General features: G+C 40.9%; 1 protein-coding gene across 8 annotated transcripts in view; it reads left to right on the top strand.

Annotated features, from left to right (window-relative positions):
* CREB5 (cAMP responsive element binding protein 5) overlaps positions 1-26,728 on the top strand; it is a 369,817-nt gene that overhangs the window by 246,177 nt on the left and 96,912 nt on the right. For all 8 annotated transcript variants that reach the window (XM_075922155.2, XM_006133220.5, XM_075922150.2 and 5 more), the window contains one exon: positions 25,686-25,812. In XM_075922155.2, the coding sequence (XP_075778270.1) occupies positions 25,686-25,812 (127 nt within the window). The remainder of the gene's footprint in view (positions 1-25,685; positions 25,813-26,728) is intronic.

The following is a 26,728-nucleotide window of genomic DNA, read 5'->3' as shown; positions in this document are numbered from 1 at the left end:
CAGTGTAGAGTTTGACTCAGAAATTAGATGGGGATAATCACATGCTTTCCTCTATGTTCTGCATTCGCCTACTGTACATCCTCTTTTACTACAACCCACATTCATTTTGTTCTTCTTTTAAAGTGCCTTTGTATTGTATCCAACTGTCTAGTAAATGTCAGGGATCACTGAGATTTTCTTTAAGCTATTGTGAGAAAATCATTAACCTGGACATTGTATAAACTTCCTGGCTGGGTTTTGCCAGAGCTCCTGAGAAAAAGAACTTGCTTTCCTGCAGGATACCTGGCTTTCCTGTACTCTGTGAAAATGACATTCCTGGCTATCATGTCTAGTAATGAATCTCATAAAGCTTTTGCTAAAATGTGTTTTTAAAATACCAGAATTATTTTTAATTGAATGAGAACAAGTAAAATGCAGTCAGGTTTTTTAAACACTCCTTGTGCTCCGTGCAGGGAAGGGGCTAGGAGTGAAGGGATAGGAGAAGAGGAGAGCAAACTGTTTTTAACAGAGGAAGAAAGGAGAAAGATTGATGAATTTAAGGTGTCTATTTTCTCATCGGTGTGTGTATTGGTAGATGAGATATTGAGTTTCCTGCACAATCTCTCTCCATATCAGGAGGAGTGAATTCCCATTGCTGACGAGAAAGTGAGACTAAGCATGGCAAAAATGGTTGAAAATTTGTACTGAAAAGCCTAGACAAGGCAGATAAGATTTGAGAATATTGAATGAAGGGCACATCCCTGTTAAGATTTTGCATTGCATTACAATTCAATTCCTTTTTACTATTTAGTTGAGGGCATAATCCCCACCATTCGCCAGCTTTCTGCGTAGCTGTGAAATTGTCTTCTTTTATTTTCCTCACTTTTTTTGCCTAGTGTCACGTTATTGGATTTTAAAGTTCACTGTTGCACCCATAGGTGGTGTTTGCCACAAATTTTGTACAAAGAGGGCCATGTGAGGTGTCAATAAAAGCTTATGCTCCACCGATTCTATGGATGACACTCATGTATTTGTATGATTTCTATATATGAAATTCTGAATATGGGCTCTGAGCTTGTATTGTGAATGTTCTCTGTCTGGGAGGGAGCAATAGGCTTGGACTGCTTATTGTGAGGAAGGATTGTTCAGTGAATGGCTATGCTAACTAGCACTGCTTCATGGACAATGGCTCTCAAGAGTGGTCAATACACACCTGAGGAATGCATCTGGAAACCTGCAAACCAGCCAGAGCGTAATGGCTACTGGCATGTGAAACACAGACAGGTCACTTGATCATGTGACCAGCTCCAGTTTGGGAGACACTAGAAATATAAAATGAAGCTGTCTCCGTTTTGTCTTCAGTCTTGCTACTGATTCCAGATGCATCCTTGCTCGGGACAGAGAGCTGGGAAGGACTGATGACCCATCCTAATACAGGATGTAAACCAGAGACTTTTAAGCTAGCAGTTTGTAACATCTCTGCTAAGAGCCTATATCTAGAACTTGGTGATTGATGTGTGTAATGTATTCTCCTTAACAATCTTACTCTCAACCTTTTCTTTCTTTTATTAATAAACCTTTAGATTTTAAATTCTAAAGGATTGGCTCAGCGTGCTCTTGTGGGTAAGATCTAAAGTGTAAATTGACCAGGGACTGTGGCTGGTTCTTAGGGACTGGGAGGATCTGTTTGGAGTAGGTGAGATTGAGTTCTATATCCCCTCACCTGTGTGTAAGGCCCGGGGCTAATTGTGGCACAGGGAGAGCTGGGGTGTCTGAGGGGTTTTGCTTGTTAGGCTTCCTGCTGGCCAGCTTGGCAGCTGAAGCGCTCTGTGTGAGTGGTTTGTGGCCTATTTGGGAAAGGTCTCCAGTTGAGAGTTGTAAGTAGCCCTGGTTTTGAGCAATTCGCCTTGAGCTGACGCCCTCAGTGGTGCCCAGACCCGGCCTGGTCCGTCACACCTAGTAAATTTCATCGCCAAAATTTGCCCATCTCTGTAATGATTCTACAGTTAATTAGACTTGTTCTGGGCAATGTCAATGAAGTAATTTTTACAGCCCCATCCTGCAAACACTTATGAATGTCCTTACATTGAAACGTGCACATCAGTATTTGCAAGATCAAGGCCTAATGGTCATAGAAAAAGTATATGAAAGAGACCTGGTAAGTGCCTTTTCTCTCTATAGTTACAAATTCAATAGCATATTTTCAGAGTATTCAGTGGGAAACGCTTAATATGTCCAGTCCTAAGCCTCATATTAAGGCCTCGACGTAAGAGTTCCCATTCATTTCAATGGGAGTCCCATGGATGGACAACATGTAGGTTTGTGCTTTTGTGTAGGTTTGCATTTTTATTTAGCATGAGATAGCTCAGAACTTTTCAGAGCTGAAGCATCTTCTGAAGACTTTCTAATCTAACTAGTGATTTTGGTGCCTGAAAAGGGCCTGCTTTTCAGAAGTCCTGAGCCTGATTATGAAAATCCAGTTTTTGAAAGGCGTCTCAAGTTGGGCACGTAAATTGCTGAAGATTTTTTAACATTAGCCTCTGTTCCTAGATTGTTTTTCTTTCACCCCACAAGAAAAAAGGAAGAAATCGTGAGTTAATGATCAAATCCATGAATTCCCATTTAAAAGTCAGATTACGTTGGTTATAAAAATTAAGGCCCTTTGAGTGAGAGGGAAAAAGACACATTCAATATTACATGTAGAATTTAGAAGGGATTTTTAATGGATCTCCAGAAAGATCACAGCTGAAAAATATATAAACCTAAACCTTATAGGAAGTCTTACAAGAACTATTAGATTTGTGGTGTATTTGCATTTCTTATATAAGAAACTCTTCTAAAAGCAGTTTGGTTTAGGGTTCCCAAGCACTTAATGCAAGGATGTCATTTAGTTATTTCTCTCTGCATTGATCCTTGACACATTATTTTTTTGAAAATATCGTCAGATTGATGGAAGCATGTGTACATGTGATTGCTCTTAGGGTACAGCTAGACTATGGGGGGGTTTCAGTATCTCGAAAAAACTCCGCCGCATCCAGGGAACATGTTTGCTCTTCCGCTTTTTTTTGAGGAAGAGCAAACACGCTCTTTCAGAAGCTTCTATATTCCTCGTTCCATGAGCAAGGAGGGGGCTTTCAAAAGAGGGTTTTTTCCCCAAAATTTGGTGCAGTCTCGATGGGCCAAATTTCAGAAAAGCCTCTCCCAACAAAAGTATCAGAAAAAGAGACGCAAAATGCAGAGCGCATTTTGCGTGTCTTTTTCCAATAGATCCTCGTAGTCTAGCTATACCCTCTATGTCAGACTTTCCCATTTTTCATGAGCTAGAAGGGGACATATATCATGTTTCAGAATGTCATAAAAACAAAACATTTGAAGTATGTTTCAAATAAAAAAGAAGAAGAAATGCTTAATTCAATAAAGATGTGAGATTAATTTATAAAGGAAACACTAGCCATAGACCAACAGCAAGACAAATATTTTGCCAGCAGTTTGCAGTTCAGTCATCTTTGCATATCCAACCTCACTCCTACACCTCTGACTCTTAAAAGTGAGATCTGTCTAGTTTACTTTTAGTTGAATAAACTGATTTTGGGTTACTCAATTTAAAAACAAAAATAGAGAGGGACCAATTTTAGTTCATTATTCCCAGCGGTAAAGCAGTCCTAGGTAATTACAACCACAGTGCTGTTTTCTCTGTCTTAATTAAAGAGGGGTTTTGCACATAGGGTTTTGCACAATATAATAAAATAGTTTGTGGCTTGGCCAGCCTTAGCTAAATGTCACAGGGGCTTACTCACACGAGAAGGGCCTTCAGAAAAGTAGGGCTGTGGGGAAATCAAGTAAGTGTGTGTGAGTAGAGCTGCTTGCCAGTACATAGATAGTTTGGAGTTCTTTATATTTAATATTAAAGACACAATCATAAGCCATCTAGTGAACATCACTTCATGCAACCTACGTGTTAAGTGGCATGCTTTTCGGAAGCAATGAATGTGGGTTTCAGTACTATTAGCAATAGCAGGAACTATAGAAAATCACTATATTGGTCACATACATGTGACCAATATTTCTTATTTCTGAGTCTTTTTCCAACAATGTTTGCCTCTCCTCCTTCTCCCCCCCCCCCCCATCTGCCTTTCTTGTAAATAAGCATGATTAATTTCCTAGAAAATACTTTTTAAGAGAAAGCATCAAAGAGGGCACTTAGGATGGACATGAAAAACCCCCAAAGCTAAGATGGTCAATAATTAGACAAGTCAAAAGTTAAATAAATAAAAACTCCTCATAAAAAGTAGCATAGTAAAAAAGACTTTGAATCCAAACTAGCTGTTCTTCTTGTTTATTAATGTGATTGTCACCTGCCTGTTCTTCAGCTGCTCTAAACTTGTGGGGTGGCTCAAATTTATATCACTGCAATTTTGCAAATCCTATTGGGCCAATCCTCAGCTGATGTAAATCAGTGTCTATCCATTGGCTTCAATAGAGTTGATTTATGCACATATTAGCTGTAGTACTTTAATCAAGTTAACATGAGCCAAATATTAAGCTCTATCAGATGTATTTGGTCTTTGTCACAATGTGCTTTCCCTGATCCATTCTAGTCAACAGGCAAAGTTCACATATAATCAATGAGGAAGGCTCCAGGACAGGAGCAGTAATGTTCAAAGAGTCCTAAATGTCCTGTTGGGGAACCAGAACAAGTTTCCCAGGTTGCTTTTTTAGAGCGTGTTCCCTTGGATTTGGAGGAGCTGACACATTTTGCATCCTGTGTGGGTTTTTCTTTTTGTAAAGGAGTTTGATTCACCCCAGTGACAGTGGCACTGGAACACTTTTTTACAGTACTGTTAGCAGTAGCAGGTACTGTAGAAAATCACCATATTGGTTACACAGAACAATAGGGGTGCTGAAAGCCAGGGATCCCCACCTTAGACTTTTTACCTCAGTCCCCCTTTTAGTGCCCCCATCCCACAGAGCTGAGTCCAGGAGTGGGTCTAGGGCTCTGGATTGGTGGATGGGAAGCATGGACAGAGTTAAAGGGGCCAAGGCTGGGACCCCATGAGTGGGGCTATGAGCAAAGTTCCCAGTGTGGGACCAGCAGTAGCTGGCACCTCATGTGCGGACTTCAGGTGCAAGGCCATGAACAGAGCCTGGGCACAGGGCCAGAGACAACAGGGAGCTGAGCCCTGGATGCAGGGCTGGTAGCAGCTGGGATACTGTGAGCAGAATCCTGGGTATGGGCCCAGAGGCAGCTGGGGCCTCATGTGCAGGACTGGGTATAAAGCCCTGCAGCCCACATGCAGATGTGGGAGCAGAGCCCCGAATATGGATCCTGCTGCCAGGAATGCAGGGTCAGGAGAGAAGGCCCGGGCTGTGGGCAGGCAGTGCCAGGACCATAGGTGCGGGGTGGAGAGTGGAACCCACATAAGATAAGAACTGTGGGGGGGGGGGGGGGGGAGGAGGGTGCAGCGCTCCCTGCAATCCTAACTCCTATGCTTATGATCGCTGATATGGAGAGTAAAAACTCCATAGACTGTCAGTCTTCTTTGACTGGGAGTGAGCTCACCCAGGAAGAGTGCCAGTTGTTTTTGTACTGCATCCTGCCAAAGGGTTCTGCCAAGGGAAGGGTAACTTTAAATCACAGTCACTAAGGCTTCATAGGAACCCTGCCCTGAGAATGAGCTGAATTAGCATATGCTGTGTCTGCCTCAGCTAACATCCTTTCCAGGGAGTGCCATCCATTTCCTAAGGCAGTGCTGGCTGCTTGAATGGCATGGCGGTGGAAGGATGACTGTGCCCTGAATTAAACTGTAAATCTGCATAACTCTAGTTTAAATCTGTCTCATGGACTGAATTGCTCAGGGGGATCGTCATGGATTACAGAAGCTGACTTACCAACAGCTGCTTGGTTGCCTACAGGAAACAATCTGTTGATCTCAATTAAGTTCCTAGTAGACAAGTGGCAAGTAGACACAATGACACAAACGAGCATCACAGTGGCAATCTCAGCAGAGCAACTAAAAAGCCTGACATGCGTACTACAGCTTCTCTGCTCAGACCCATGACTGAGCATGGTATATTTCTGTATTCATTGAGGAGGCATGGTGTCATCACAGACTTGTGGTGGGCCTCCATGTGGTACAGATCTTTACAGTGTGTGTGTTTTACATGCACAGCTTTGAATGTACAAGAAAACAGTCACTTTTTATTTCCATCTGCATTCGCAACTTCTCATGAATATCTGAAATAGACATTTATTGTGACCGTAACCTTACCACAAATTAAAATCAGATCTCAAGTCCCTTGTGAAAAGAAGCTCATTATCATGTATAGAGAGATCAGGAATGATACTAAATGACACATAGCTCTAAACCCCAAACACCACATTTATCGAAGGCTTAAGGTTAAGTCTACAATGGAAATAAGACCAGGAGCTAAGCAAGGGGTTTTTTTTTTGTTTTTTTTTTGGATACATGTATAGCCATAAGATAAAGAACAAACAGCTGGTCTTATTCTTCTGCCAAATGCAATGTATCACTCATATATATTGCCTGCATTTTCTTCTTTTAGGCGATTGATTACCATCTCTAAGATAGAGATAAACAGACTTCATTGGCACTATACCAGGGATAAATTTGACTCACTGACCTTAAACCTTGAACTTCTCTTAGAATTTTCAGAATCACACTTTTTTGATGAATGTTTGGGTTGCAAGGTGACTGAGTTGCTAAATTCACCCTTCTTGAGATTCACAAACATCAACAAACTATGCTGGTTGCCCAACCTTCAGCCATACTTTACTAGTATTCTTTGTATTCATCACTTTTATTATGCCTTTAAAACATAGTGAAGTGAGTAAGTGGTGTCTTCCAACACCTGGGAATCAGCCACGCTTGCTGTTGTGCCGATTCCTTCTCTTCTCCAAACTGAGCTCATGTCTTGGGGAGAGATTGTTGTAGATAGTCCAGTCTCATAGATTTGTCCCATTACAAAGGGTTGCCATCAAAATAAAGGTGTAACCAACACAATGGGCTTTCACCAGGATGTTGTTGGATGTGTAGGTGGTAATTATAAATTTCTCAAAGGGTTGACCTTATGGATTGCTCCCCACTACACAATAATGTCCAATTTATTTTTAGTTATTCTGCTCTAGATAAGGCTATCACTTTGTGGTGGGGAGGGTTCTTTTGTTAAGTTTCCTATTTATAAGATATCTACAAGACAAAGCACATGTGCACATAATTTAAGAAAACATACATTTTTTACTCTTTTACAAAAAGCAAATGGAAAAGGAGCACCCCTTCCCCAAAAAGCAAGCAAACAAAAAATTCTTTCTCCCCTCCCCACCTTAGCTGCTTTGGACCTAAGAGTGCTATGGGTACTACCACACCCCGTGGCTTGAAGCGGTTTCAATTGTAACCAGGGTTTATAGTTTGGTTCAATGGCTCTCAGCATCCCCACTGTACAAATTGTTCCAGCAACCCTGCTCCCCACCTAACTACCTCCACCCTATCAAGCAAACACTTGACAAAAAAAATGGACATTGCAATGTGCTCTTAATGTCCACATGGGCTATGTCTAGACTACAAGCCTCTTTTGAAAGAGGCTTTTTCGAAAGAATATTTTGAAAAAGCCTCTTTCGAAAGAGAACGTCTAGACTGCAACCACTTCTTTCTAAAAGCGAGCCACTTTTTCGCAAGAGAGCACCCAGGCAGTCTGGATGCTCTCTTTCGAAAAAGCCCTGTTTGCATTCAAGAACGCCTTTTTTTGATAGAACACTTCCGAAAAAAAGTGTTCTTCCTCGTCAAATGAGATTTACCGCGGTCGAAAAAAATGCCACGTTCTTTCGATTTAATTTCAAAAGAACTCGGCGGCAGTCTAGACACACCTATGGTGTCATTCTATCAGGCCACTAGGGGAACCAAGTTTTTTTGTGAAAGGATTTCCACTGACAACTCCACTCTATCATTCCCCACCTTTTAAATCTGCAAATGCTTAACTTAGGTACCTTCACTGATTTCAACTACTATGGTAGCTCTTCACATAAGGCAGTGTTCTGGAGAATGATATCATAGCATCTGCCAATGAGTGTTAGTTTAAGCCAGGGTTACTCACCATGCGGCCCGCAAGCCTCATGTGGCACGCAGCCTGTTTGTTTGCGGCCCACGGTGCGGTTTAGATTTACATGGGGCTCAATACATGGCCTGCAGATGGGATCCTTTGAACATGGCCTCCACTGGGAACACGCTCCAGAACAGCGAGGCATCTCCTAGGCGGGATGAGAATTGAGAGACGCAAGCGGACGGTCTGGCTGTAACAGACAGGTACAGGGTGTCAGCATTTCTAGCCCCCAGGGAGGAGGTGCCGGGAGCTCCAGGGCATTGTGGGAAGTGCTGGCTACTTAGCCTTGTACGCAGAGTCTCAGAGGTGTTGACTGGCTTACACTCGCCACATTTGGGTCCAGCACCGCAGCGTAAGGCTTAATCTTTGTATTCATGCCTGTCAGTGTGAAAGAAGCTATTTGCATATATTTTCATGTATATTCAATCACACTTAATTTTGTGACCCTTGGCATATGCTGTGAGTATCATTGTGGTCCCCTAGGGTTCCAAAGTTGAGTAGCCCTGGTTTAAGCTATATTGCTGATCCTGAAAGGAATGCCTTCAGAGGCAGGACTTCAATGAGTGATACGCCTCATAACAGCATCACAAAGCCAATGTAGCTGAGGCCTTGTCTAAACAAAGTAATTGTACCAGTATAACTATACTAGAATAGTTAGAGTTCTCTCTCTCACCCTGCTGCTCAAAAGCATGGACACAGTTATAGCAATATAAATATTCTAATGCAGTATAAGTTCATTCCTGATAGGGAATAATGGTGTCCACACCTTCTTCTCCACCACACCAGTGCTCAAGCTTTAGAGCCTGCAGGTGGTAAAGTGCTCATGACCACTACAACACATGAGTGACATGGGATGATTCTAACTGTAGCTACTGAGGATCTCAAACTCAGACATACCTTAGAGAGGAGGCAAAAAGTTCTACTGAGAAGTTGATGGGGTGTCTGGGGGGAGGTGAATAGTTCTTTAGAGGTTCAGGCTTCTCTCACCTACACACAGATGAGCCAGTGAACTAGCCAAGCAACATAAACAACCCCTACCCTACTAGTTACCTTAGGAGGGTGATTGATGCTGAAGCCTGTAGCTCAGAGAATGTGACAAACACGTATCGCACCGATCTCCCTCTCGTCCCCAGAGCTTTTGGCTCAGCAGGGCACATGCCCAGCCCTGTCACACTCCCAACTTTCATCTGTCTTCTCACTCTGCACAAAACCAAACATACAAGGTGACATTTGGAAAGATGAGAGTTTCAGTTGATGGACCTGTCAGGTAATAGCTGCTGCGACTGGAAATGCAGCAGGGGTGGGCATAATACCAGATGGATTAAACTAAACAGTCTTTTGAAGAATTTACAAGGAGATTCTAATACATTTATAGCTTGGATTCTGCAGAAAAGTACAGGAAACAGAGAGTCAGGATTTCCACTTGCTGGGTCATCTTGGGCAAGTTACCAAAACCTTTCTAGCCTCCAATTTCTTCTCTCCACTTCCCCCTCCTCTAGCGCAGGGGCAGCAAAGTGTGACCACAGGGGCGCAGTGGAGTGGGACCTGGCTCAATTTGCTATGACTGTGACAGGGCATCAGCCTGAGAGCACAGCATAAGAAAGTTTAGAGTCAGCAAACCTTTATGGACAATTAATGCCATCACTATTTGTTGCCATTGTGAAATCTCCATTGTAAATGTAGATGTAGCTAGAGAGGGATTTTTCAAAATATAAAACCTTTAGTATTGTAACAAGATACATAAATGAGAAAATCTTAGTTTTCATTTCAACTATTTTTAAATGACAAGTATCTGAACCTATTTATAGATACAGTTAACACATTTTTTCTGTACCTAAAAGTACAGTAACATTACTCGACTTCTCCTTTATAGTTCAGCTGTTAAAAGAAAACTAAAGTATTTGTCTTAACTAAATCATTTGGTAATGTACATTTTAGTGAAATATCTGAACTCTGCACACTGTATCTGTTCCGTCTCTTCTCATCAGCCAGGCTTTTTTCGTTGGTTTCCTCTAGAAGACAGGCACCTTGGACCTTTGATAAGTAATAGATGAGAAAGTGAAATCACAAAAGTAACAATGGTTCAGATAATTGAAATTAGTTGTAAAATGAACAAATGTTCCTTGAACATTAGTCAGGATATGACTATCAGCAGGGTAGAAATGCTTGCTCCTGTGGAATTATTACAAGAATCCTGATCCTTAGACAGGTTATTAGGTAGCGTCAGTGTGAAACTGGCTACAACTTCAGTCATGAGTTTTGTTCTTGTACTGCAAATAATTGTATTCTCCTTGTTTTCCATCTCACAGCCAGTCACATGACACTGATTCCAAACTTAAATGTTATTTCCCTGTGTACAAGTCTTTTGGCATGCTGCATTTGTTGCTTTTCTTGTGTGTTAGAAATATTACTACAGGTTAAACCTCTCTGGTCCGGTTAGGACCTCTCTGATATTCTTACCCACATTCTACTATATATCAAGAGATTCTCCAGAGTCAGGCAATATGGGTTAATGTTTGTAAAATGACATTTACAATACTGTTTATTAGTTGACAGTGCTCTGTGTATCCTTAGAATCCTCACAATACAGGTAAAACAATGAATAATAGGCTTGATTCTCTCGTGCCCTAGAACCATTTTGCACTCCAGAGCCACAAGGGTACCCTAAAGGCAGTGGTCTCACTTCCCTACTTGGTCTTATTCCCAATGTAGGTAGAGGACTCCTTATCTTGTTTACAGCCAATGAAATGGCTCTGTCGTGCCCTCCTCTCCCTTCCCTCCCCCCCTTCGCCAACTTCTGGGATAGGAGCATTCTGGGGGAAAACTAAAGCAGTGCTGCAGTGTGCTTATTCTTGGCCTCCTATGATTCTATGGAACTGTGGCCAGTGCACATTTAGAGCAGCCTTGAGGCTAATCTACCATACTGAAAATTTTGCTGTATTAATTTTCTTTTTATTTGACTGGATATTAAATAAACATATAAAGTCCTGCACCTTGTTAATTATCCCTTATTTTAGTATTCCTTCTTCCATAACATATATGATATTTGTTAATAACTTGAGAGCCACCACGGCACACATCTGAACAAGTGCACATGACCTCAGTATTGGTGCACAAGAGAAAACTCACTCTGCTCATGGGTGGAAAATCTTAGAGGAACGCTGAACCTGACCGGTGCCACACTTGAGAATTTGCTGAACCATGGGAGGCCAATATTGTCTAGCAGCATTACTAATATTTCCACTACTTACTGGGCTCTCAGAAGACATTTGGGGTAAATTAGAACTAAATAACAGCGCAGAACACTGAGAGCCAGGACTGGTGGCTGTAAACAAACTACATTGCACCATGGGAAACTTGCTACACCCATGATAAGAGGACAACTGGCTAACTAAAATCATGTCAGACCATGGATGTCAACAGACCAGAGAGTACAAGACTAGGGAGGTTCAACCTGTAGTTCAATTTGAATAGACTCTGCGGTCCCTAAAAATAAAGAGGCTTGCGAAATCTCAGACAGTAATAGACTGTCCTGCATTCAGCAGTTTTCAAAGCCCAATCTGAATTGCTTCTAAAACTGCCACTTACTTCACTAACATTACAAAGAAATATTTTATCCAAAATATTGTTTCAGCAACAATTTTCACAAGGGAAACGGAAAACCAGAAGTATTGTAAAATAAATTTAAACTACTAAAAGGGAGTCATTCAAGGATCACCTGAGGAACCCTTTCAGACAAGAACAGATGAGATAAAAGAATAAGAAATAAAGTGGTGAATAGTGATATAATATAATGTGCTTTTGCATAATTTCTTGACTGAGGACTGGCCTTACGCCTTTTATACTAAATTGGGCAAAGGACTATATCCTCATCTTTAATGTGAAATTTTTATGTCTTGTGAAAATATTTTTTCTTTAAAATAAAATTTCTAGGCCAGAAAAGGAGAAGGGGAATGGAGAAGGGGAAAAAATTGCTAAGCCAGAAAAAAACATTAACATGAATTAGAAGATATATATTTAAAATAAACTATACATTTTTATGGAATATATTATATCATTAATCTGTTTCAGAATATTATTTAGAAATAATACTAGGATCTTCAATTTCAATCACAGATTAGATATTTATCAGTTTGATCCTGCTCTAATTAGTGCTAATAGCAGCACTCAAATTAACTTCAGTGGAAGCAGGATTGTGAAGATATGAATGAGATACACTGTCCTCAATATCAATAAAGTTAGGTCAGTTTACATTCTTTAAGAATCTGGCCATTTATTTTTGCTGGTGTACTTATGTATGTTAGTCTTGTTATATTATTTTTGCAGGTTATTATGAGGCTGACTGGGTCACATATTGTGCTCTGTCTATTCAAATTCATATTTGCTTAATGACTTTTGCTTAATGAAGTTATTACACACAAATATGCACATTTTGGAGACTACCAGGTACAATAATGTATAGAACTGTTAGAAGAAGCTCTCAACATACTTGTTAAAACATTCAAACTGAAATGCCTCTGATTTTACCATCTCTCATGACAGGGCTCTGAGTGTTACTACAGAGAATTCTTTCCCAGATGTCTAGCTGGTAGGGCTTGCCAACACACTCAGGGTCCAACTGATTACCATTATTTTGGGGGGGAGGGGGAGAAGGAATTTTCCCTTAGGTCAGACTTTTAGAGACCATGGACATTTTTCACTTTCCTCTGCAGCATGGGCCGTGGGTCGCTTGCAGGTTTAACTAGTGTAAATAGCAGATTCTCTGTAACTTGAAGTCTTTAAATCAAGAGTTACTTAGCCAGAGGTTGTGGGTCTGTTACAGGAGTGAGTTGGCAACATTCTGTTGCTTGCAACATGCAGAAGGTCAGGCTAGATGATCATGATGATCCCTTCAGACCTTAAAGTCTATGAATCTACGTTTTTGAGAACTGTTCGGGAGAGGACAGTAAACTCTTCCTATAAAATCCAGAGGCTTTATATTCATATTTTCCTTTTAATTTTTTAAATCATATTTCCTTTCTCTGGTCTTTAAAGCATTTGACAGCAGTAAACATCCACCTTGACTTGTACTGTAAATGCCATAAAACTGCTTGGGATCCAGCGGGTTATATATTCCTCAGTATTATTCGTTTTTATTACGGGCATTGGCTTGGGTTGGTCATATGCATTCATTAAAAAGAAGCTAAGATTTAAGATTTTCAGGTTATCTGGAAGTTAATCTGCAACATGAAAAGCATCTATAGCCACAATAAAAATGAAAAAATGAAAAACGAATCATAACAACCCTGAATTGTTGCAAATTTAACTCCATACACTCACAATGGCAATGACTGTAAAAGTAGTTTTGTCAATATTTATAAATCAATGCAAACCAGAAACTGGATGTTTTAATTTACCATGGTTTAAATGTAACTGATACCCCTAAGTTTAGAGCTTTCAGCTTTGTAAAGTGCAATGTTATTGCAGGGCATGCATCCAATTTTTAAAACATTATATAGATTGGAGACAGATGAGCTTTCCAGAATTATTTTAGGCTTATTTTGATTAAATGCCCAAGATGCAATTTCCAATGGAAATTAATTGCATTGATGTGAAAACAAATGAACTCCAACCTCAAAATCAACTGCAGCTTCATGTTCAATACAGTACTTTAAAGGAATGGAGCAGGGACAAAACACACTGGTTAGAGTTATAACTTTAAATCAGCTTTCACCCATACCCCTTGAACATTGCTGGAAAAAATAAGACCCTAGCACGGCTAGCATGTATTTTGCAAGATAATATTTATGTCAGCATATAAAAAGCAATGCTTCACATAACAGGCTTGATCCAAACATAGTTGAAATCAATGGGAGCCATTTTATTAGTTTCATTGGGCTTCATGTCCTGTGATGCTTCGGAGTGAGCCATTTCTGCTATGTTCATCATCCTACCATATTATGTGCATCATCCTACAATATTCAAGGGGACGGGGGATTTTATTAGAAAAAGGGCAGGGGACTTGATTCTGTCCTCCAAAGAGCACTTGGTTGTTCTGTTACTTTTATTACCAAATTAGTTTAGGAATCTGATTAACGCAGTCTTTCCAGTGATTCTTTCAGCACCATCTTTAGGTCAAAAAGTTGCTTCAGAACCATATGTGCTCTCATTCATTCAGTGAACAACTCCGTCTGACACAAGTCTCTGACATATGTGGACAAAGAAGACAAAGTATAGCCCTTTAAATAATGAGAGCAGTCAACATTTGCTCAATCAGCTGTGTTGAGCTACATTTTGAGCAGTTCTCTTCGTCTTTTTCCTGTTCTCTTCGCGTACATTTACACTGCAGGGCAAAAGTCGAATTAAGCTTTGCAACTTGACCTATGTCAATTGTATGGCTGAAGTCGAAATAGCTTAATTCGGCTTTTGGTACTGTCTACACAGTAGGAAGTTGAAGGAACGACACTCTTTCTTCGACTTCCCTTCCTCCTCATAAAATGTGGGTTACAGGAGTCACAGTAAGAAGTCCTGTAGCTCACCATTATTTTGAAATGGCTGTGTAAACACACATTATGTTATTTCAGAGTAACGTCAGTAATTCCAAAATAACTCTGATGTGTAGACGTAGCCTCTAGTGATTTACTTTCCAAATCCATCCCATCCTTCTCATCAATCTCACGAACCTGGGTGTCACTAGGAACTTCTGTCATGTTTAAAAGATGCAGTTGGCAGAAAGGTTCCTTCCAATAAATGTTTTAAAATTCATTTTTATCTTCAATATTTAAAAGAGTAGTTTGATGGTGGGCTTGTGATAAATAAGTTCTTTGCAGACTGATCTCCTGGGTATAACTTGGTAAACACGTTTTGAGGCGAGAGAGAGATGCCCCTCTTGCCTCTCTCTCTCTCTTTCTCTCTCTCTCTCTCTCTCTCTCTTGTGTACACACACACACACACACACAAATCCAGAGTGACACACATTCCTTGCAAGGATTAGGTTTTAAACATGTGATGGTCTGCAATATGCAAAATTAAGTTTGTTCCCTCTCACAGAGCATAGAATGTTTGGAATCATAAAAAGCTATTTTAATGTCAGCAGAAGAGCCAGGGAAACTAAAAACAACATGAAATACATAATATATGCCATATTGTGGATAGTTATGTTAAGGCACAGGACCAGAAGCTGGGTTCAATCTGCCACTGACCTCAGATATCACCTTGGGCAAGTCATTAAACTTCTTAGTTTCTCATTTTCTAAAAAATGGGACTATTGGAATTCTTAATTTTTCTAAGTCAGTTTTTAGTCCCATTTGTAGGTTTTAGCTCTGATAATAATCTAAATATCTTATGATAGAAATATTGGCAGATTTTACCTTGTGTTGGATATAGTGCAGTTGTCTCATGCAGGTGTAGATAGGAGAGAAATTTGAACATTGTAAAGACAATCATGCTTTCTGACATGAACAATGTTCCCTCTAATCTTTTCCATATATGTGCAGAATAATTTTATGCACACTGAAGCATTTGCAAATGTGCACCACCAGTAGAAACAAAAAACTCTGCTAATCAGCACTGTATCTCTCCTGAGTGGCGCAACAGTTTACAGGAACTCTAGACGTGAGTGTCGATTATCTGATTTCTGGCTTTTTGCAAAAGCCCCCTTCACACTGCTTATCTATTTCCTGATTACAAGTATATTAAATTTGTATATTCACAACAAATCCTACATACTTGTATATCTTCTGCCTCAGCTGCCATTATCTCTGTTACATTTTTGCCACTCTGTTCCTATCACAATGATGGTCCAGCTTTCATGTCTGTTTGTTATAGCCACTGTTAATTATTTTCTGTATTACAATGACACCTTAAAGCCACAAGAAGTATTGGATCCCCCTGGTGGTTGGCTCTATACAAATATAGAATGAGGCCGGATTCTCCCCTACAGAGCTTATAAAGTTGATAAAATGGGCAAAAAGTGGGAAGAGGAAAGTATTGTTCCATTTTATAAACAGGGAACTGAGGCACAGAGATTTTAAGGGAATTGCCAGTGGACGTCTGATGCCAAGTTGTGAATTAAACTCATATCTCGGGAGTTCCAGTCCAGTGCCTTACCGGTAAGCTATCTTTCCAACCTGTTTGGTGACAACATTCCTTATTTGGGGAGTATCTAAGAGCAAAAGGGGGTAAAGAGCCCTTAAGCCATCTGGAATACAAGACTTTGGTTCTTCCAATATCACCTAAGGGCACAGAAGAGGAGCAGCAAGTACATCCCTCTTAGACAACTCATGCAGGCAAATGTTTCTGAAATACGGGGCATGACATTCCTGCTGCAGCATCCATCATTTAGTTGAGGACAGTGAAAACATGTGCTGTCATCTTTGACATTTTAATTGAAAAGAAAGCTTACACAGATTTCAACCTTAAGTAGTATGTTTATACAAGTGTACACAGAGAAATAATCTGTCAGTTCAGAGCAGGCTCTGTGCTATAAGATTTGGTTTAGTAACTGAACAATCCAACATTAGTTCACACACCTTGCCTTGTTCCATGCCTCAATAATTTTTAGTAGAAATACTTTGCCTAGAGGCACACAGTTATTAAAAAAAAAAGAGGGTGAGCTTGCTTAAATTATTAGCTCATGGTAACAAGCCTGCACTGGAGAAACTGTTGGTCCTTTGTTTTCACAACTCAGCTATAATTCGCCATCTTGTTTTCAGAGACAAACTTCTGCTTTGTTTGGGAAGTTTAAAAAAACTGAACAAAGAAAGAAAAAATCATGTCAAAAAAGAAGGCAGGTTTTTCTTTTTAGAGTAAAACTAGGTTTCAAACACCCACTTATCTTCATGTGCTTATTACTGGCTTAATACTAATAGCGAAGACAATCAGAAAAGTTAATTGATACATTTGTTTTCTCAAATATCCAATGTAGGGAGCTCTTGCTTCAAAGGGCCCAGTGAAATGCTGTTACACTGTCAACCTGCTGAAGTGGGGAGAACCTTTTTCTTCATCGTTTTTCTCTTTTTGAGACCCATAGTTGTTTTATGATGCAAAGTTATGAAAATCAAATACATATTTGTGCTTCTGTAACGGACTCAAGCTATTTAACTGACTGGCTTGCTAGACTGGCTACGCATTCTAACACCTCTATAAAGCAAAAGTGTTCCAGATCAGTCAATTCATGTTCCAGTGGCTGGCAGCTAGGGTGAGGGTTCTTTCAGCTTGTTTAACCTTTTGACATTTTTATTCACAGAGCCCCAGATTTTTCAGGTGTCCACTAATTGTGCATGCCTAACATTTGGATCCCACACTTGAATAATTCCTATGTCTCAAGCAGGATGCCCCAAATTAGTGGACATATTTGGTTTTTTTTTTTTTTGCCTTAGCTATTTTAAAATGTGTTGTAAGGCAGGGGTGGGGAATCATTTGGGGTTAGGGGTTGCTGATCTGCAGAAAAAAAACCAACAGCCCACACATATCAATGATGTGGTCCCTGACTAAGAGAGAGGAAAATCACTTCCCACATTCCCCTCGCACACCAGAGCCTAGAGGGTCCAGTCTAGTAGATTTGGGGGCAGCAGGGGGGACTAGAGTGCTAGTGCAGGCTTCCCAATGCTGGGCGGGGAAAGGGGGACAGGACTCTGAGCCATGGGGGCCAGATCCAGGCAAGATGAGGTCCACATTCAGCCCCTGAGCCTGAGCTTCTCCACCCCTGTATAGGATATTCAGATATTAGTGTATGTAGTCAGTGCCCTCTCATTTCTTCCTAGAAGAGTTTTGGTGGGACAAAATCAGCTGTCATCCTGCATGATCAAACTTTTGGTCTAATTTGAATTGGGAACATGCAACAACACTTCAGTCGGATAAAGCACAACTTACCAGTGCTCTCAACATACTTGAGACTTATTTTGTCATGTTTGGCTGCAATCCGTCTTTCCTTTTATATTATTTTTTATTATATTGTAGATTTTATTTGAGTCAGTTCTTCATTTTAATCTCTCCAGCCTGCCTTTAGCTGTTTTCCCTAGTTTTGCTCTACTCGGTTGCATATGGAACAACGGCATAACTATCATTTGTCAGCGGTGTTCAGAACTTAGAGGAAGACAGCCTCTGCTCCAGGGAGGCTGAAATCTAAGAAACTACGTTAGTTCCTTTTTTAAAAATTATTATTATTCTACTAAAGGGTCAGGCAACAAGACCAAGTGAAATGTTTAGAGAGAAAGAAATATTGAAACCAGCAGTTTCTAAGACCCACAAGAGCCGAAAGGCAAATGTTAAAAAGTTCTGTGAAGGTTTCGAGGACCTGCTGGTCCTTGTACTTATACTGAATTCCCAGAGGTTGGTAGAACATGTGTTCAGGAAATATAGGTGGTATTTACACAATCTGAGCTTCTAAAGGCAAGATTTATGATTAACTAAATCCTTAAACAGAGTTTGACCCAGGCCTGGTACTAACAGGACTGTGTGTGTGCATGTGGAAGCGGACATTGCCCTCTTCCAATAAATCTTTAAAGGACCCCAAATTACTGTCAGGCCAAAAAATGCATGAGGTTATTCATTGTTAAGTAGTGGAACAGCGGCAGACTGAAGAGGCATCATCCTTTATATAAATGATGGCACAAAACTGACAGGGTAGCCACATTTTACTTTTTTAATCTCTTAAAATGCAAGATTTTCCAGAGGCCTAGATTCCTGTTTTTTTGTTTTTAAATAGCAACATTCAGGACTCCCCAAAGTACACTCTATAATAGAATCCTTAAACAGACCCTGGTGTGGTCCGTTATATACTCTGGGGAGACTGATTTGTGGTGCCCTCCATTCCTGAGGGAAAGTGAAAAACGCAGCACTCTTAGGGTATGTCTACACTGCACGGCTATTTCGGGATACCAGAGGGATACCGCGTCTACACAATCTGCCCGTTATTTGAAAAACGCAGCACTCTTAGGGTATGTCTACACTGCACGGCTATTTCGGGATACCAGAGGGATACTGCGTCTACACAATCTGCCCGTTATTTCAAATTATTAACAGTGCACTATTTCACCATCCCAGTAAACCTCGTTGCATGACGTATTCTGAATGGCTCAAAATAGTGCGTTATTTCGAAATTTGTTGCTGTGTAGATGTGCCAGATTTCAAAATACGCTATTTTGAAATTGATTCGAAATAAGGTACGCAATTTGCATAGTGCGTATCTTATTTCAAATTTAGGGATAGATGCGTCCTTAGGAAATTTTGGAGGTGTTACTCCATAAATCAGATGTTATACAGTTTCATCCATCTCTTTTTTTTCTCTTTCTTCTCCCCAAAGCTTGCCCTTCAGTACTTAAAAATGCCATCCCTTTTACAGAAAAAAACACCCTACAATTCTGAGGGAGAGGACAGTGGCACAGGAAAATTTTAAGAGTGACATCTCCCCCTCTCTTATCCCTGTCCTGCCCCCCATAAGAGGCTGGGAGCAAACCCCTGGCGTGCAGGGCAGCAGCCAGGACCTGGGGCATGGGGCTGGCAGCAGAACCCCCCAGCACACAGGGCTGACAGCTAGGACCTCACACCTGGGCAGTAGAGCTCCCAGAGCTTGTGGAGCTGGTGGCAGAACCCATGGCACCTGAGGAGGCATCCAGGACCCTAGTGCTACATCGGGAAATCTCAGGTGCTACAGCATACCCCACCCCACCCCCCGCCATCCCTAGTTCCCGTGCTGATGGGAGAGGCATTGCTCCTTGTACTCAATTACCCACATGTCAGCACAGTGAATTCCATCTCTCTGATAGCTATTGGCCATACCCTTATCATTTCACATGTTGACTACTACACCTTCCTGGTTTCTGGCCCTAATCACTGCAACTCTGCTCCATCAAGTCCATTCAAAGTGCCACTGCTAAAGTAGATCTCCCTACCTTCACTTCAAATCAAACTAGCTTCTTAGTTTTACTTTCTAAGATCTTTCACACCACAGCCTCCTTAGCTAACTGCTCTAGTACCTTATTGTGATGTTGATCACATCTTTCACCTGGCCTTCACCATCCACTAGTCTGTTTCTCGCCCAAACACCTCTGAGCTTTTTCCAAACCACTTCTTATGTCTGGGATAAACTCCCTGGTATAATCCATGCAGTCACAACCTTAACATCATCCCATGAGGGTTTCATTTGCAGGTTCTGAACTGTGATTGTCCCTCATTCTCGTCCATCTTTTTCTTACACTCTGGCTCTTTCAAGCTCTGGCAAGGAGTTTCACACAGCACACAGTCAACCTGTGGAAGGAACTCCTTGCCAGAGGATATTGTGAAGACCAGGACTTTAACAGGGGGTTCAAAAAAGAACTAGAAAAATTCATGGAAGATAGGTCCACAAATGCTTATTAGCCAGGATGAGTAAGAATGGTGTCCCTAGCCTCTGTTTGTCAGAGGCTGGAAATGGGTGACAGGAAAGGGATCACTTGATGATTACCTGTTGGCTGTGTCTAGACTGGCAAGTTTTTCTGGAAAATCAGCTGCCTTTCCGGAAAAACTTTCCAGCTGTCTACACTGGCTGCTTGAATTTCCGGAAAAGTACTGACGATCTCATGTAAGATCGTCAGTGCTTTTCTGGAAATACTATGCTGCTCCCATTCGGGCAAAAGTCTTTTTCCGAAAGACTTTTGCGCAAAAGGGCCAGTGTAGACAGCAGAGATTTGTTTTCCGCAAAAAAGCCCCGATTGCGAAAATGGCGATCGGGGCTTTTTTGTGGAAAAGCGCGTCTAGATTGGCCACGGACACTTTTCCACAAAAAGTGCTTTTCCGGAAAAGCATCCTGCCAATCTAGACGCGCTTTTCCGAAAATGCTTTTAATGGAAAACTTTTCCATTAAAAGCATTTCCGGAAAATCATGCCAGTCTAGATGTAGCTGTTCTGTTCACTCCTTCTGCGGCATCTGGATAAAGGGCTAGATGGACCCAGTATGGCTGTTATTTTATATATACCTGAAACCAACTAAGCTGTGCCAATTCTTCATTCTATTAATTTTCTTGTATTATATCCCCATCCCTTTCCCTATATCTTTTTTGCCTCTTTTAAATTGTGAACATGCTAGGATAGAGACTGTCGTTTATCTAATTTGTACAGTGCCCAACCAATTGTGATCTTTGAGATGTTGCCATAATACAGTATAAGCACCTACTACTGATGATAAAAAAAATCTGTCACAGAAACGAGTTTGAATTGTCTGTGAAATACAAAGATCTCTGCTATCTTGGAAAAGATTTGCTTCGTGTGCCAATTTTCTTTTTCCTAGAATACAATTCATTTCTCGGCTTAACTTGGCTAAATAAAGCTCTTATTTCTTAGAGAGTTCTGCATACCAAATATTGGAACTATAACATTGTTAAACCACAAGTATTGTTGGCCAGGTGAGTTGTATAGCATTACGTCGGGGATTCTAGAAGAGTGCTGGTGCAGTGCTTTTCTCCTATGAATATAGTTGTCTGAAAGTAGACAGAATCACACTTTTAACGTGTCCTGGCTTTCCAGGCTGAAGGTCTCTAAAGCAGTAGGCAGTAACTAGCAAGTGGGAAAGTGTCACCGTCAGTAAGTTTCAGTAGTGGCACTGTAAGCCAAGTGATTGCAGGCCATCATACAAGGAGCGAGTCAGCGCCTCCAGTCAGTGCCCCTTCTCAAAAACAATTCCTGGTGCAAGTTTTTCCCCTCTGCCTGAAGCTGGAGGTTCTATCCTTGTAGTTCATGCTTCACTTTTCACAGGCTGCAGGTGCCCTAGGCTGTCTGGGGTGCTTGAGTTTGAAGGCTGTTCCAAACACAAATATATGGCAACACTTGACAGTCTACAGGCAGCTGGGGTACTGCAACTGCTGCTTGCAATGCTGATAATTGTTTCATCCTTAACTGATTGTGGTCTCCACCTGTTGTCTCTTATCATATTGTTTGGGACTGGGTCGTGAGCAGTAATGCCTCATTGTCAGAGCAACGGTGATTAAGCTTAGTAGGTTGGAGCCAGAGTCAAGAACTAAGTCAGAAAAACGAGACAGAGCTGGAGTCAGATCGAAAAGTCAGAATCAGAGGCTGAATGCCAGAGCCAAGGGTCAAGTCGGAGTCAGGAGGTGGAGATGAGGATTAGAACCAGGTTACGTGGAGTGAGTACGGGAGGACAGGAGTTGGACTGCGGTTGGGACAGGCCTGGAACAAAGCTAGAGTTGTTCCTAACACATCTTTGGAACAACTTTGGTTGCTTGAAGCTACTACTGGTCTTAAAAGCGGGTCCAGAATTATGGGAACATTTTTAAAAGTGGGGATGCTGAGCCCCCTTGTCCCTGTCCATCCCGAGCTGAAGCAGAGAGCAAAGCCCCAGCATGCAGGGTTTAGGCCAGCATGGCTGAAAATAACCCCAGGAAACCTCAGCTAGAGTTTTCCATAAACCGAGAAAGCATGAGGCTATAGTGAAGGTAAATTGTCTTACCAGGCAACAAAAAGAGCTGGTTCAAATGAAATTTTCATCATAGTAGGCAACATGCTTGGTGTCAGAAAGAAGTGCTTGGTGAGCTATGCATTGTGTTGCATTTGATCTGCTGGTAGAGTTCGCTTTATTTTAATGTATGCTTAGGGATCCTGAGCATGAGTCCACTGAAGCCAAGGAGAAGTTAAAAGTGTACAAATGTCTCCACTGGGTTCACTTACGGCTAGGTTTCCAGAAGAGTTGAGCGCTCCCAAGTTCCATGGAAGTCATTCAGCTGTGAGTGCTTAACATCTTTGAAAATTAGGTCTCATTAGTGTCTAGACAGCTATGTTGCTTCCTCTCGAGATCAGTTCCCTATCTGCAGACTCTTTGTCCCACATACCTATTTGCTTGAGTACAAACCAATTAGTACTCAGGACCTGAAACCCTGTGAGTCAGCCGCACTGACCAACAGGTCAAGGAGCTGTGCATCATTTTCAGCCTTTTATGAAGAGTATAAAGATAGGAAGTGAATGCACGTCCAGCATAACAAATGATAATACTTGTCTGTCACAAGAGCATCGCTTTTGTCTCTCTGATTTATCTGCTGCTGCAGAAGGTTAAAAAGCAACAACAACAAAAAGAGCACTTAGTCTTCTTAAAAGCACTTAAAAGAAGTGATAAATGGGATGGAATGTAAGAACCAGGCAAATTTAGCATTTCAGGCAATTTCCATTTGTAGGGGTGTGTGAGAGAGAGATAGAGAGAGAGAGAGAGAGAGAGAGAGAGAGAGAGAGAATCAGTGGCTTGTTTCCAGTGTGGAAAAATAGAAATATCTATGAGCACTGATTAGTGTCAAACTCCCCTAATATAGATATGAGTCTAGTGTGTACACTATGTAACATTTTAATTAATGGCAAGAGTGGTTCAGACTTTTTAACAGAGTCAGCCTTGAAATACAAAATCTCTGATTGTACTGCAGAGTTGGGAAAGATTGTATTCAGGGAAAAGGCAAGCAACAGCCAGTAGTGAGGGTGGGGGAAACCTGTAGAAGTAGTGAGGTGTTGGGAAAAAAACTAAGTGTAAAACATATACAGACCCACAAAGCTAAGCAGCATGAAAGGTGAGACTGGGTACAGCAAGGTAGCTTATTTGCCATTTCAATAAATACAAATAATTCCCCTTTGACTAAGTCCCATATTCCCAGGCTCATTAAATCAATTTCAAAAAATATTTTTAGCTCTGGAACATACGAGCAGAATTCAAACCGTGCCGTCCCTGGAGGTTTACTAGCATAAATTGCATAGGTCAGGCCAAAACACGTTTCTGTCAAACAGCCTAACACCTAAGGTTATTATGAAGCTGGTGAGTTGTACAAAGGGACTGTATATGAGATTGTGAGTGTGAATGAGTTGAAGGAGTTAAAAACTATTGTCATAGTAGTTGTTTCACTTCAGTCATACTGAGAGTCAACTGATATTTTATCCAATAGGTTCTTTCTGTGACCTAACATAGACTCAGAGAAGTTATAAAAGGGAAATTCTTTTAGGTCATGTAGTCTTTCTATCCTTCAGCAAAATTGTACCCTACAGGCATAGATTCAGTATATTGTTCAGTGAGGGTGAAGGTGGCTCCCCGCTTCTGCTGGGAGGTGGCTGCAGCCTAAGAAAGCCAAATAAAGATCAAGTTTCTTCCAATATTCATCCAGTTTCCCTCATTTTTAATTTTATCTCACTATTCTCAGTTACATTTCTCTATATACTCCCGCCCTACATAACTGCTCTACATCTTTAATACTTGATTCATGCTCACGGATGCTGGTAGAAGCTGCATTCAGGCAATGGGAGAAATTCAGGCCCTAGGGAAGTAAGGCAATATTTGCACTTACCGTACTCCTCCCACTGGGGTAGAGAGATTTAAAGTACAGCCAGATCTCTCATAGGAGCCCCAATGACAGTGGATAGCCAAGGTATGAGTGCATTATGCTGCTCCCAAGCCCTGCAGTTATGACCTCCAATTCACCCTGGCTACAGTGGCTGGCAGCAGACCCTGCAGTGAAATGTGGGTGCTTATTTTAGGGCTGAATAACATGCTGGAAATATAGAGGCTTCAAATATGTGTAGACTTTGTTATCCTCTCCCCACACAGATTGGTTACCTATGTCATAAAACAGTCCCTCCAGCTTCTTAGTTATTTACGTTTCCTCTTAACTCCTTCCAATTCCTTTATCAGTATCCATCTGATTAATTGGACATGATATTGCCAGTGCATCTTGGTCTGGGATGTTCTCTCTGTGACACCCAAAATTGCACTGGCCTTATTTGTTGACATATTGCATGTCTTTCCTGGTTTTTGAAAATAAGTACCACATTTGCTTTTCTCCATTACTTCTCTAGGACTTTAAAAAAAAAGATGAATACTTTGTTAACTAACTCTCCTAAAGGATGCATATGATAGGGATTGCCTAATTTTGTCTTCACATCATTCACTTTCCCTCTATTTTCATGGGAGTCATTACATCCCAAATGTTTTTCTTTTTAGAAGCTGTTATTAAAAATAGTTCAGCACCCCAGCTATTTTTAATCTATTCATTTGTTAATAGGTCTACTTTCCCTCTAGTATTTATTTTTCCCGCTTATGTTTGTAAAAAATCTCTTTGATGGATTTTGCTAACATTCCCCTCTTACAAGTCCCTTAATCTGACTCTGGGTTTTCTCACATCTCCCATTTTCAGCACCAAGAGTGACATGCTGGCCAGTAAACTCAGGACTGTTGCTTTGAAAGGAGGGAATGGGGTTTATTGCAGAAGATATGTTTGTATATACAGTAGTGAAAAATGTTGAAATAAAAATAATTTACCAGTGATAAGATTTCTGTTAATTCATGAATGTTTAATTGACTGTCGTGCCCTGTGGGCTGAATTTATGACAATGCATTGACTATAGAAAGTCTGTACCATACTTGCCAGGAAATCAAGCAAATCAAGACATTCACTAAGAATTAGCAAAAGAAATCAAACCAGGCTTTTATTTGCTGTGTCCTTAATACTTTCGTTTACATAGCTCTTCATACATTGGCACTAATAGAGTATCTTCTGTTTCTATATAGTTGTCTAGTGATGTTTGTGATAGTAATGTCTGGGATTTGCTTTAGTCTCTAAAGATAGTGACAGCATTTTCTCCTTTTTTCTTAGGCCTGTTCCAGGTTCTCTGTCTTCACTACTACACTTACATAACCGACAAAGACAGCCCATGCCTGCTTCAATGCCTGGCACCCTGCCCAATCCTACTATGCCTGGATCTTCTGCAGTTTTAATGCCAGTAAGTTATTTTATTCTAATACTGTTACAGGCACTATCAGAGGGAAAGATCTATTTCACTGTATACCATGAAAGTGAAGTGATCCAAAACAGAGAATCCAGAGTTCGGTGTAATTTTGTGCTAATTTACACCAGTTTTACAGAGATGTAACTCTATTAACTCCAGTAGAGTGACTCCTGATTTGAACCACTTTATGTATGCTAGAGTTCAGTCCTTATTCTTTATGGGTATGTCTACACTAGCCTCCTAGTTTGATCTAGGGAGGCTAATGAGGGCGACCGAAATTGCAAATGAAGCGTGGGATTTAAATATCCCGCGCTTCATTAGCATGTTCCCAGCCGGTCGCCATTTTAGAAATTGACTAGCCTGAAGTAACTGCCCGCATCTACACGTGGCAGTGAAATGGGACTCCGAATTAAAGCCCTAACTAATTAGCAGGTATTCCTCCTGGAATGAGGTTTACCAGCTAATTCGAGTTAGAGCTTTAATTTGGAATCCCGTTTCACTACCGCATGTAGACGCAGGCAGTTTCTTCAGGCTAGTCAATTTCTAAAATGGCGACTGGCCGGGAACATGCTAATGAAGTGCGGGATATTTAAATCCCGCGCTTCATTTGCAATTTTGGTCACCCTCATTAGCCTCCCTAGATCAAACTAGAGGGCTAGTGTAGACATACCCTATTAGAGTTTTTTTGGATCCTGATACTGATTTTACTTATTGCTGTAAAACAACATTGTCTTTGTTGAAGGCAGTGGAGTCACATAATTGTGAAATTAGAAGTAGGCCCATACAGAACAAATCACATGCAAAATGCCAGTGTAATCTAAAAAAGAATCACTCACCTACTGTGTGATTAGTCAATAAGTAGTAAAAGTGGTTCATTTTTCAGACCCAGTAATTTGCTATAGATACGGAG

The sequence above is a fragment of the Pelodiscus sinensis genome, chromosome 2, assembly GCF_052426305.1.
Source record: "Pelodiscus sinensis isolate ZL-2025 chromosome 2, ASM5242630v1, whole genome shotgun sequence".
Taxonomy (NCBI): Eukaryota; Metazoa; Chordata; order Testudines; family Trionychidae; genus Pelodiscus; species Pelodiscus sinensis.
This window is presented reverse-complemented; position numbering and strand designations above follow the sequence as displayed.